The sequence below is a fragment of the Podarcis muralis genome, chromosome 3 (genome assembly GCF_964188315.1).
Source record: "Podarcis muralis chromosome 3, rPodMur119.hap1.1, whole genome shotgun sequence".
In the NCBI taxonomy this organism is placed as follows: domain Eukaryota; kingdom Metazoa; phylum Chordata; class Lepidosauria; order Squamata; family Lacertidae; genus Podarcis; species Podarcis muralis.
Window position 1 is genome coordinate 78,154,519 of NC_135657.1, and position 13,746 is coordinate 78,168,264.

At 40.1% G+C, this 13,746-nt stretch overlaps 1 protein-coding gene across 4 annotated transcripts in view; it reads left to right on the forward strand.

Annotated features, from left to right (window-relative positions):
* MAP3K7 (mitogen-activated protein kinase kinase kinase 7) overlaps positions 1-13,746 on the forward strand; it is a 38,971-nt gene that overhangs the window by 19,863 nt on the left and 5,362 nt on the right. For 2 of the 4 annotated variants that reach the window (XM_077926153.1, XM_028722989.2), the window contains 2 exons: positions 9,228-9,292; positions 11,815-11,929. In XM_077926153.1, the coding sequence (XP_077782279.1) occupies positions 9,228-9,292; positions 11,815-11,929 (180 nt within the window). Of the gene's footprint in view, positions 1-9,224; positions 9,293-11,814; positions 11,930-13,746 lie in introns of all 4 variants that reach the window. The other 2 variants (XM_028722987.2, XM_028722988.2) reach the window with 1 other exon arrangement.

The window sequence follows — 13,746 nt, forward strand, 5'->3', positions numbered from 1 at the left end:
GGATGCTACACTGGTCGATGGATACAATCAGATTTCAGAAAGAGACACACTTGTTATTGAAAAACACTGGTACACATGTACATTAATATATTTTCTTCTCCAAAAAGTTGCTATTCTGTCACAGATGTCTTGTTACTGTGACTTCCTTCTCTCAATTTAATATTTTCACTTGGGGTGTTTTTAAGTTGATCTGCTCAAAACACTATATCCTTTCTTCATACTTTGGAACAGTCTCATCCTTAGTTATAATTAAGTTTGCCACAATAATTAAGTTTCCAGTCATAAGTAATTAAAAACAATGTATTGGATCATAATAAGTGCTCAGAGAAAGGGATTGGCAAAAGAGCACTTTCCTGTATTCCCCCAGACATCTGAAAGTTTGGTGGGCCCTTCTGAATGGGGTGAGCTATGAAGCAAGGAGCAGTTCAAAACTGGATGCATGCCTCTCCCACAGAAGTTACCTGCGCTCATTTTTTTAAAAATTGCAGTTCCTTCTCCCACCCCACTGCCCTGCACCTCACCTTAGCTTTGGGAGAGACTTTTAGCGGGCTTCTGGGAAGGATGGAAATGTCTCCTTCTGCAACCTTGGGATCCAAGCCATTTCTTTCTTTCTTTCTTTCTTTCTCTCTCTCTCTCTCTCTCTCTCTCTCTCTCTCTCTCTCTCTCTCTCTTTTTCCCCCTGCAAATTCAAGCAGCATAATTTTTGGTTGTAAGGACAGATTGTCATAAATCTCATGACAGCTGTTTTTACTTGATAGCAAAAGCTTTTTATCTCAGAAAATGCTACCACATGTATGAGTTACCTCCTGTGGTAGAGTGACATTCCCCAACAAGTATCTGTGTTGGTTTTATAGATCTTATTCAAATCATGTGACAGTACAGGGAAGTGTTAGCAATAAGAATCTTATACAGAGTGCAGTGCTGGAAAGGAGGGGACAGGAAGCATTCTCTTTGAACTTTTTGATTTATTTTAGGGTCCAAGTCTATTTTTGTCAACTTTATAATTAAATAGGAATGACGCCTGTTGAGTAATGAATGCTCTATGTAAGATTGACAAATATACAGAAACAAAGTGATAATCAAAACATTCTTAACAAATGACCTTCATATAGTAGTCATTCCTAGCCAAATAGCTTAGCGAGTTTCATGTACCAAATATTTACAAAAGTTCTATTACACCCTGAGTTAAAAAATGAATACAATGTTATGTGATGTCTTAGGACATAGCAAAGAAAGCTTTGAAAGGAATTCTAAATAGTCAAGATGTAATGCATAGCCTAGAACTTGGCCTGGAAACAAAGGCCAACACCTCTGCTCTTGCCCAAGTGATAAGGAATCTCTGGTGACGAGTGGTTAGGAACTTCTTCATTACATTCTCAGCAATCCAAGTGTTTCTGGAACAAAAGTAACAAACGAATTCAGTCATAAACTTTTGTAGGCATGGAGATCACATTTTCAGATGAATGAAATACATTATTTTCAAACAGGTTCAGTCATTGAACCTGTTTTTCATATATGTTTATGAGGAAAATTGGCATGCCAAACATTTATTCATAAAATGTTTTGCACAGGATGGCATTTCCATATTTTTTTTAATATTTCCTGTGTTTTTTGCTTTGGGATTCACTGTTGGCTCAGATCAATCTATTTCTGGTTGTGCCAGTTTCACAATATTATTTCATGTATCTCATTTCCAGAACAGTCCAAATTTGTTTTAAAACTGCACAAAAATGTGCATTATTTTAAATATTTCTTCACAAGGTGCGCATTATTTGTATGCATTTTGGTATTTATTTTGAGTCAAGATTTGTGCAAAAAACAAAGGGTTAATGCATTCCATTCCATAAATCCAGGAAGCGCAAATCTAATTCACTTAAAATGCAGAGCTAACAAAATATGCAAGTATTCTAGTTGATAGCTAGGGGGGGGTGGTCATTAGCAAGTTACAGTTGTGAGGTTGTAGTATAATTTAAAGCAGGGATTGTCAATCTTTTGGGGCACATTTTTTTATTTGGAGGCACTGCCATGAGTGCCAGTCATAAAATGGCTGCCAGGGGCATAGCACAAAATGGCTGCCATATCTAAATGAGCAGAAAATGACAGGATCACAAAATGGTGCAGACCCCTCTCCCTCAGATAATAAGCCATTGCCATATTTTCACCTATTTTCTGCCCAGAACAGAAGGGTGAGCATGAAGTGTGGTCATGTTTCAGGGGACATATTCCGTGTAGGAGAGGCCAAAATAGTGCAAAAAGCGACAGGACAAAAAGGACATTTATTCTCATTCTTTCCAGATTTTTGATGGGACATTTACTGAAACCTGTTGCAGGCACCATAGGAGGTACTGGCAGGCACACTGGTGCCCACAAGTGCCTCATTGATAACCCTGATTTAAGCCCTTTCAATTTACTCATGCTTCTGTATACTGTGCAATGTAACAGTAGCAAATATGTCGCAGACATTCAATTTATCCTTTGCCACAATCCCTCAACTAAAACAGCTAGAGTGACAGATTCTACAGTATCTATAACACTTCACTAAACTTCTCAGGGGAAGGATTTGAACCAGAATTTAAAGTAAAGAAAGTTACTAAACACATGTATTGATTGGTGGTCAGTACACATGTTAAGTAGCTCCCCACCCAAAATTTGTTTACCTATCATTAAAATTTAGGGTTATGGTTCTTTTTAAAGGCTTCCTTTTACCCCCAAATTACGTAATCACTTGAATGGCACTCTTTGCAGTAGGATATTCTCTTGTGTTTTAACAGCATTGTTTTCAGTTCGTAAAGAGTAAGAAGGTTACTTCTAAAAAATAGTAGTAGTAGTAATATTTATTAAATTTACTGCCTGCTCTTCGCCAACAGTGTGGTTTACAACAATTTAAAATTCAGTATTAAAAACACTTAAAACAAATTGCAGTCACAGGTGTCCTGAAACGCGCATCTCAGGTGTTAAAGGCCAATGTAAAGAGGTGCCTTTTCAGCATTCACTAAAAGCTGTATAGTGAAGGTGGCAGACATACTTTGGGTGCCACAGAAAATGCTCTCCTGGGGGCACCACCAGGACTTCTGACGGTGGCAGAAATACCAAGACCTGCTTATTTTAATACCCAAGAGCCAAGAGGGTCTATAGGAAAGGAGGCGGTCTGTCAAATATTTGGGGCCTAATCATTTGAGGGGTTTTAAACAGTAATGTGAGCACCGTGAATTGGGCCTGGAAATGAACTGGCAACCAACGTGGCTGTTTTAAAATGGGTTATATGCATTCTAAAGGCATATAATCTGGCTGCTGCATTTTGGACCAGTTGAAGTTTCTGACTTGTGTTCAAGGGTAGTGTTTATAACCGGAGCTAACAGATTTCCGTGCTGGAAGCTTGTGTTTTTATGGCTGGACCCCTAAGCTGATATTGATCCAGGAGCAACAAGTATTTATTGATTTCCTGTTTGTTTGGCTGTGCTTGAGCTGCTTGCCCTATGCCAGTACTAGTTAACTGCAATGAAAATGCCTTAGCCTAACAGCTTGCTTTAAATCTCATGCTGCTAATCTGGAGGTTTCTCATTTAAAGCAGTTTGGTGTCGTCAGTGCTACAGAGCACAACCTTCTTGAATATAAATATATAAAGGCATTTTTAATTCTACCCCACTCTGATTATTTTAACTTTTTGGTGGCCATGATATAATGTTTCAGCAGCACATGTGCTGGGTTCTTTAGATTCACAAATGTTGCTAATCTGAAAGGAGAATGGGAATTCCAGATATTTTTTACAAGTTTATTTCAGTTAAGCTAATTTTAGAACGGAGCTGTTGAATGAAATGTGGACATAATTGTTACATCAGTCATGAGTGGATCATCTTGAGGTCCATGCTAAGTTGCTAGAGCCTGTGACCAACTGCATAAATCTGTTAATGAGCAACTGCTTTTTTAAAAAAAACATCACAAGTTGTGCTTCCCAATGTAAACTCCTAATGATCATTTTCTTAATGACAGGCTGCTGCATGCTTTTTAAGGAGCAGATCACGGACCACTTAGGCAGTTCTTGGGAAGTTTGTGTAGTTGACCTGGAAGTCAAGCACTTGTGTGTGTCAGTACTCTGTAATTGATATTTTCAGAAGTGGCGCAGAAATTCTGAACCGCTTTGCTGCTCACAATATCAATTTGCTCTAAAGTTCTAAAAACTTTTAAAGTATCTGATTCCCTCTCTGTATTTTTTTAAATAACTTGTAAAATCAAAATCCTTTGGGAGAAATGGGTAACAAGCCGTCCAAATATATACTCCTTTTGGGTGGTGTGTAACTCAAGGGAAACCCAAGATGTTAAGCAAGACATTATTCAGAAAACTGGGTTGTTCTCTTCCTTTTTATCCCGTTTATATTCAAACTGGAAATAAGTTCCTAGGTCACTTTAATCAACATTGAGGCCTCGTATAAAGCCAAACTGCATGTTGTAAAACAGAATGATCAATTGAAGGACGCTGAATGCATGTGCTTCTCATTGTTGGAGTGGTTGCTTGCGTTACCGCTGGTCTGTGTTTTTCTAAAACAAAAATGTTATGTAATGTAACCTTCAAAGACTGAAGAATCCTAAGTATTGTGTCAGCTGTTAATTTCAATGTGTTGGTGTTTCCTTTGGACAACTGATCTCTCATCCCAGAAGCATCATAAACAATGATCATTAGAATAGCAAAATGCTAGCGGAAATGCTGCATACCCAAAAATTGTGATCTTTTGTTATTTTATTGGCTTGCAGATTTTAACAATGTATATATATTGCATAGAGCCATTAATTTTTTTGTTAAAAAAAACTGGTGGCATTCAGGTCTGTAATAGGTGCAAAATGATTCATATATATATATATATATATATATATATATATATATATATATATATATATATATGCTTTCGTAGATTTTCACGGGTACAGGAATGCAGGTTTTGGTGTCTTCGGGTATCTTCCCGTGTAAAAGTTGGGGTGTCTAGGCGACGTTTCGACGAGGTCTCACTCGTCATCTTCAGGCTGGTGCTTTCGGCTTCTTGTTACTGGAACAGAGCAGGATCTCAGTGTTTGAGTTCCTATAAATACTGTTGAGGAGGTGTGGCCTCCTATGTTCTGGGCAGAGAGGAAGTTCCCAGGCTAGTGTGCCTTTTCTTATTTTGTTCCTTAATTGCTTGAGGGATATCTTGAGTGATTTCTTGAGTGATATCCTGAGTACCACTTAGGTGGGTCATTAGGTGTGGATTAGTTGCTAAAGCCTTTGTGTCTTGACCTCTTGAACTTTGTGAAGAGTTTTTCTGAGAAGATGGGTGTACTACATTTAGTTGTGCTCTGGCTTGGCTTCGTGTATAGGGGCGAGCTGTGGTTTTGTGGCCTGTGCCAGCCAGATCTGTGTAGGGATTGCAGGGGGGTGCAGCATCCGGAGGTGCCACCATGGTTTGGCTACTGGATGGTGTCTGTAATTTATCTGTGGAGAGGGTCTGGGTTTGGGTCTGGTGTGGTTGATTGGTGATGGCGTTCTGTGTGCCTCTGGATCTGGTGTCAGTTTTTGTGGGGAGGGCTAATTTCCAGATGTCTGGCAAGCGGGATGTGTCGTCACGCTTGTTCATGTTGTGAGGGTGTTTCTCTATCTCGATGGCTTCCATGATTATTCTCTTGTGGTGATGTTCCATGTTAGAGAGCAATTTGGAATCTGCAAAATTAATTTCGTGTCCTGTTTCTTTCATGTGTTGGAAGAGAGAGGAAGTTTTTTCTTCTTTTTTGACGGCATTCTTGTGTTCTGCGATACGTGCATTTATTCGTCTGTTTGTTTGTCCAATGTACGTGGCTGGGCAGACTTTGCAGGGTATTTCATAGACCCCTTGGTTTTCCAACTGGATTTTATCCTTGGGGTTTCTGAGGATATTGGCTATTTTTTGGTTGGCGCAAAAGGCTGTTTTGATATTGTGTTTATGGAGGATTTTGCTAATTTTATCTGTAGTGCCCTTGATATAAGGAAGGAGGGCCATGCCATTGTTTTCTTCTGTGTCTTGGTTTTTGGGGGGTGTTTCTTTTTGGATTAGCTTCGTAACCCTGTTTTGCTGGTATCCATTGGCAATTAACACATTTGAGAGATTCTGTAACTCAGTTGTCAAGTGGTCTTTGTCAGCCAGGCGTTTGGTTCTGGAGATGAGAGTCTTGGCTACGGAGTTTATTTGTGCAGGGTGGTGGTGTGATTGTGCATGTAAGTAGCGGTTGGTGTGTGTTTTTTTCTGGTAGATAGTGTGTCCTAGGGAGCCATCAGGTTTTTTGTAGATTAGGACGTCAAGAAAGGGAAGTTGGTTGTTGGCTTCTATTTCCATAGTGAATTGTATTTTGGGGTGTAGGCTGTTGAGATGTGTGAGGAAGCTGTCCAGTTTTTCCTTCCCGTGTGGCCAAATTACAAAGGTGTCGTCAACTGTTGTGATGAACACATCGGACTACCAAGCAAAACTATCAAATCTACTCCAAGACCCTACCTACCAACCTATAAAAACAGATCCCACCACCTACCTGGAAAAAACCACCAAATCCAAAATAAAAGCCTCTCCTATCAGTGAAGAAATCCAGCTAAGAATCATCCCCAGAGAAAAATCATCCAGATGCCCCAAACTCTACGGCCTCCCCAAGATACACAAAGAAGGAACACCACTCAGACCAATAGTCAGCTCCATAGGCTCACCTCTACAAAATCTCGCTAAATTTCTCGCCAAGCAACTCCAGCCCTATGCAGAATCCATCTCTTCACACGTTCCAAACTCCTTCCAGTTCATAGAAACAATAAAGAAGCAAAACCTACATCCCAATGACCTACTTGTGAGCTTCGATGTTGTATCTCTCTTCACACAAGTGCCCATTAATGAAGCCTTGACAGCCATTCAAAACAAATACAATCCCCCCGAATACATCTTGGACCTGACCAACCACTGCCTAACCAACACGTACTTCATCCACAATGGACAAAGATACAAACAGATAGAAGGAGCACCTATGGGATCACCCCTCTCACCGGTCATCGCAAACCTGTACATGGAACACTTTGAAACCAATGCTTTAGACAAGTCAGAACACAAACCCAAACTTTGGCTCAGATATGTTGACGACACCTTTGTAATTTGGCCACACGGGAAGGAAAAACTGGACAGCTTCCTCACACATCTCAACAGCCTACACCCCAAAATACAATTCACTATGGAAATAGAAGCCAACAACCAACTTCCCTTTCTTGACGTCCTAATCTACAAAAAACCTGATGGCTCCCTAGGACACACTATCTACCAGAAAAAAACACACACCAACCGCTACTTACATGCACAATCACACCACCACCCTGCACAAATAAACTCCGTAGCCAAGACTCTCATCTCCAGAACCAAACGCCTGGCTGACAAAGACCACTTGACAACTGAGTTACAGAATCTCTCAAATGTGTTAATTGCCAATGGATACCAGCAAAACAGGGTTACGAAGCTAATCCAAAAAGAAACACCCCCCAAAAACCAAGACACAGAAGAAAACAATGGCATGGCCCTCCTTCCTTATATCAAGGGCACTACAGATAAAATTAGCAAAATCCTCCATAAACACAATATCAAAACAGCCTTTTGCGCCAACCAAAAAATAGCCAATATCCTCAGAAACCCCAAGGATAAAATCCAGTTGGAAAACCAAGGGGTCTATGAAATACCCTGCAAAGTCTGCCCAGCCACGTACATTGGACAAACAAACAGACGAATAAATGCACGTATCGCAGAACACAAGAATGCCGTCAAAAAAGAAGAAAAAACTTCCTCTCTCTTCCAACACATGAAAGAAACAGGACACGAAATTAATTTTGCAGATTCCAAATTGCTCTCTAACATGGAACATCACCACAAGAGAATAATCATGGAAGCCATCGAGATAGAGAAACACCCTCACAACATGAACAAGCGTGACGACACATCCCGCTTGCCAGACATCTGGAAATTAGCCCTCCCCACAAAAACTGACACCAGATCCAGAGGCACACAGAACGCCATCACCAATCAACCACACCAGACCCAAACCCAGACCCTCTCCACAGATAAATTACAGACACCATCCAGTAGCCAAACCATGGTGGCACCTCCGGATGCTGCACCCCCCTGCAATCCCTACACAGATCTGGCTGGCACAGGCCACAAAACCACAGCTCGCCCCTATACACGAAGCCAAGCCAGAGCACAACTAAATGTAGTACACCCATCTTCTCAGAAAAACTCTTCACAAAGTTCAAGAGGTCAAGACACAAAGGCTTTAGCAACTAATCCACACCTAATGACCCACCTAAGTGGTACTCAGGATATCACTCAAGAAATCACTCAAGATATCCCTCAAGCAATTAAGGAACAAAATAAGAAAAGGCACACTAGCCTGGGAACTTCCTCTCTGCCCAGAACATAGGAGGCCACACCTCCTCAACAGTATTTATAGGAACTCAAACACTGAGATCCTGCTCTGTTCCAGTAACAAGAAGCCGAAAGCACCAGCCTGAAGATGACGAGTGAGACCTCGTCGAAACGTCGCCTAGACACCCCAACTTTTACACGGGAAGATACCCGAAGACACCAAAACCTGCATATATATATATATATATATAAAATAAAAGCAGGCTAGTTTTTCAAGAATGGGACAAATAAGTATAATTTGATTCTCGGCAACTAAACAGGAGCATTATAACTGGAATAGAAATTGGGTTGGCCTTTCCTGTGAGAGAGAGCAAAATTATGATTTGCAGGTCAGTACTGCTGATTACTCATTTTGCTTACTAATCCAAAGAAGTGAGAAAACTGGCAGCATCTTATCGTAGTAGCCGTGCTCTAGAAATCCCCATAACGTAACCTCCTTGAAATAGATGTCGTCATCAGTGCCAGCCCCCCAAGCACTAAGCCTGTTAAAGCACATGTGACAGAAGATGGTGAAGGAAAGTGCAGAAGCTATTCATGGGATAGGAGTGGTTATTGTATTAGGATATGCTTTCTGTTGACACGCCAGTGTGCAGGGTGTTTTTTTCTTCTTCTTAAAACTTTGCAGCTGTCTTTCTGCTCTCCCCCACTCCTCCCCATATACAAACACACTCTTTCTCTCCCTCTCGCTGGATCTGTACAAATTCCAAGCTCTTTCTGCAACAGTCGCACCCTTATTTTGTTTGAGTGCATTTCAGCTCCTTTTTTTTTTCTTTCTCTCATCAGCAGGCAACGGACAACAGAGGCGCAGATCTATTCAAGACCTTAGTGTTGCTGGAACAGATTCCAACCAGGTAAAAACCCTTTTTTCCCCTTGAAGATCATAGTTGGTTCATTAAATGATTGTCTAATATTATTTTATTTTACTTTTTTAAAAAAAAATGTTTATGTGGGTGAGCAACTCTTTTCAAATTGAAACCACCAAATTAAAATTATAAAATACCTGAAGAGCACTAGAATTGTGAAATTGCAATGTACAGCTTTGAAGAACCTCTACCATAGCTCTGTACTGAGTTAAAGATGCTTAAACTGGCAAGAAAAGTTTCACAATATTGTCTCTCCTTTGCTATAGTCTAAAGTATATTTGCTTGCCTTTTGGTAAGACTTAGTAATGGTATAACAAGCCTATATCCCTATGTATGCTTCCAGGTGAGAAAATGGCATTGTACTTAGTAGGAATTGGTTCCAAGCGAAAAACGTCTAACATGCCTAAAAAGATTGCAAGTTCTGTTAACGCTACCCATTGAAAATGTTTATTGTTGATTATGCATATGATGCTGTTAATTATTATTTTTAAACTATACTACTTGATATTTGGCTAAATTTGAGAGCAATTTCTTGCCTGCACAAACCTTTATTTATAAAACTTAGAATTCTTCAGCTTCATTGCTTTACTGTAAAACTTTTCAAAACCGATGTGAATTTGAAAGCTCGCAAACTTGCGTTTAGGGAAAATACAACTACTGACTTATCTATAGTTTCACCTTGTCATTTGAGGTGACATTTCTGAGTACATATGCACATACCAAAGACATCTCATCTCATCACTATGTCCTTAGTGGCTTAGAGTGAAATCACTGGAAGGGGGGAAATGAAATGTTTTACGTTTTGTGTTTTTAATTTTTATACCTGAGCTAATGGAATGTCAGGCAACAGTCTTTAAACGTCAGTAGCATGAGTAACATTGATTCATTTGTTTTGAATATGGTTAGTGTCAAACTAGTAATGGCAGCATGCATGCTGCCTAGGTGCTTTTCATTTTAATTTTTTGTGAAACGTGTCAGCATGGCCTTCATAATTAATACTTGTGCTCCACCTGTATTTGTATCAGCATAGAACAGGGATTGAATCTTTCCTCCCCGTTGAGATGGGAGCCCACCACAAGCCAACCAGAATCTTGGTGCAAAGTGTTTAATAACATTAGTCCTTCAATAAATTCTCTGTATATTTTTTAACAACCATCAGTCTGGGCATTAATGCCCACACATTACCTATGCATGTATTATAAGAAGAAGAGCCCCACTGGATTAGACCAAAGGTCTATCGAGTCTTGCATCTTGTTTCCATTAGTGACCACCCAGATGTCTCTGGCAACCCTGCAAACAGGACATGAGCACTCTAGCCGTCTTCTGCTGTGGTTTCTCAGTAACCAGTATTCAGAGTCATGCCTGTTCTGATCCTGGAAGTGTAGCGGAGGTGTAATGTAGCCATTGATAACCTTAGCACCTTTCCTACTTTGGGCTCTAAGAAGCCCATCCATAAATGTACAGAGAAGTTTTGATTGGACTGGAGCAGGGCAGAGGTAAGAGGTGTACACATTCCAAAGGATGGGCAACACTCCTCGTTTTCCATGACAATAATTTGTCCTTGCTAATTTTGTTGCCCTTTACAGCCGGTTCTTGTAATTTTGCATTTTTCAGCAGGGTTATTGTGTCTGATGCAATCTTGTCCCAAGAATCCTTTCACTTAACCCAGCCTACCATTCCATGTTTATTTGGTTGATGAATAGTGCTGTTTATTATCCCAATAGATCCTGCTTTTTATTTACATGATGTTATACTATTGTTGTTGTTGTTATTGTTGTTAATTGAATTTATATACTACCCTATATCCGGAGGTCTCGGGGCGGTTCACAGAACAAAATCAGAATATAAACCACAAATATATAAGCAAAATAAAAACAACAGCCCAATAACCCTCCTCCCCCCCCCAAAAAAAAAACCCCACCATATTTTAAAAGGGTAGAACCCAACTTCTGAGGGCCAAACTTAAACATCCATAGCCCTTGTATGCAATTATTTTTTCCTTTGTTCTTGAAGTTAAATAGTCGCCAGGAGCTGCAAACCACATCAGTATCATGGCATGGGGAAAGGGGGACTTTAAGCCTTTGCTGCATTATGGTGTCAGTCTAAACTGAGGATGGGAGGCCACACCGGCTATTTTCAGTGGGAGGAAGAATATGTCCTTTGGCACCAAGTGGGTGGGTTGGAGAAGAGGCATTGCTGCTTTTTTAGCTCTACTCTTTTCTGACAGCAGTATATTCCCCTGTCCCCTTCACTAGAAAGTCCCTGAGCTCTGATGAAACATGTAGAAAAACATCATGGAAGAATGACTCCCGAAACTTGTGGACTGCTTCACATGTTTTTTATATTATTGTTTTCTTTATTTCAAGGGGAAGCAAACCTCTCAAATGTTCATGAAAGTTAACTGATCTGGCAATCAAGAAATTTCAGATTTTCAACAGTGTTGTTCTGAAATTGCAATGTGCTTAAGATAATAATTTGGGTTTTTTTAAAAAAAAAATGTCTTCGTACAGGAAAGCAGAAACAACAGTAGATCATCTAGTCCTAGTGTGAGAATGATCACTACATCGGGACCAACCTCTGAAAAGCCAGCTCGCAGTCTTCCATGGACACCTGATGACTCTACAGGTAAAGTTGGGTTTGGGTTTGGGTTTGGGTTTGGAAGTATCAACACTCGCTCTTGAGAAGTATTGTGTTTGCGTAATGATTTACACACAAGGCTTGCGTGTATTAAATTTTATCAACTTCAGGTTCAAAATCAATGTGAGTCCCTGCTAGGCAACTACCATAGGGCAAGTGAGTGTGTTGCTGCGGCTGTGACTGCGGCTCCTTATTTGGCCTCTTGTGTCCGCACCATAATCAGAAGCTTTATTGCACTAGCCAAAGGCCACAGCATCATCTAAAAAACTCACCTGCATCACAGAGGGAGAGAAAGCTGCTGCTGTCACCTGCTCACTTGCGTGCTCTCCATCAGTAGTGCTGAGCCATGGGAGGGTGATCATTTGTATTTTACAGGAACCTGCTAAATTTTTATGCAAAAACCTGGAGCCAGGACTGTCGGACATTGTGCTGTGTGTCAAATTTTTGTTACAAAATGTGTTCTTCCAATGCTGTATGTAAGTTACGTTTTAGCATAAAGCATATAATAAAAGCAAATTGTACATCATTTATGTGCATGCCTTCATTTAAGACAGGCTTAATTGATTGTGAATGTTACCCTACATCAGACTCTCCCCAAGTTTATTCCCAGTGCTTCTAGTGTGAATAACTACATTGACTTCAGCAAAGTAAATTACCATCTGTGTTGTTGTTTAGTCATTTAGTCGTGTCCAACTCTTCGTGACCCCATGGACCAGAGCACGCCAGGCACTCCTGTCTTCCACCTGTACTTCTAGCATTATTACATCCAACTGCAAAATAATGTAGAAACGGACATTTTGTATACAGTGTACTGTAATCAAACTGTTGTTTCTTATTAGATAGTAAATGTCCAAGTCTTGTGATAATGAATACTCAATATTAGGAAAGAAATGCTTTGTAAACATGACTGTTCCATAATGATTGTTTTTCAAGCTAACCTGGAGAAACAACTTTTACCAGTGGTTCACATACTGCTGCAAAAGTGCCTTGGGGTTTTTTTTGGGGGGGGTGTTGGTTTTTTACAATCAAGCAACATATAAATTTTATGAAATAAATAAATACCTCCAAAACGTGTATATACACACATGGTCCAAAAGCACCAACTTGTTATTTTACTTGGGGGAATTTATATCCTGTCCCTGGGAGTCCCCAGGGCAGCTTCCAACATGGCACAAAACAACTATAAAAAGCACACTAAACAAAATACAAAATAATAAAATTAAAATCCTGAAGAAATCATAGCAGATTGACAATCCAACGGTTCATATTATAAAAATTTAGCCTGGTCCCAGTCCCCCCCCCCCCCAACGCACATTCACACCCCTTCTAGAACAAAAAATCCTTTACCATTTCTAAAATGAAAACAAAGATGCCCAGCTTCTTTGGGGGGAAGAGATCATAATAGGATTGTTGAAAATACTCTGCTCATCCCTCAGATATAATTACAAAAAGGTCTCTGTTCTGGACTCTTTCCCTTTAGGAGGATGCTGGAGTAGGGATCGCTTCTGGGAGCTGTATTCAGCTACCCTACTGCACACATAGGACTGCAGTGTTTGTGCACGCCACACGCACAGCTGTGCACCTGAAAGGATTGTATCTTTTATGAGTAACAGAATACCTTGTTTTCACAACAAAGAATCCTCGTTGCCTATGCAAAGTATGCCTTGACCTAAGAAAACAAGGAAACTTATGTACATGAGCAGTTCTGTATGTGCATGAAAAAGGATGCTATTGCCAGCATCTTGTAGATTCCTGAGGGCCATTGTAAGCGAATGCTATTACAAAATCCTACATATACAATGGCA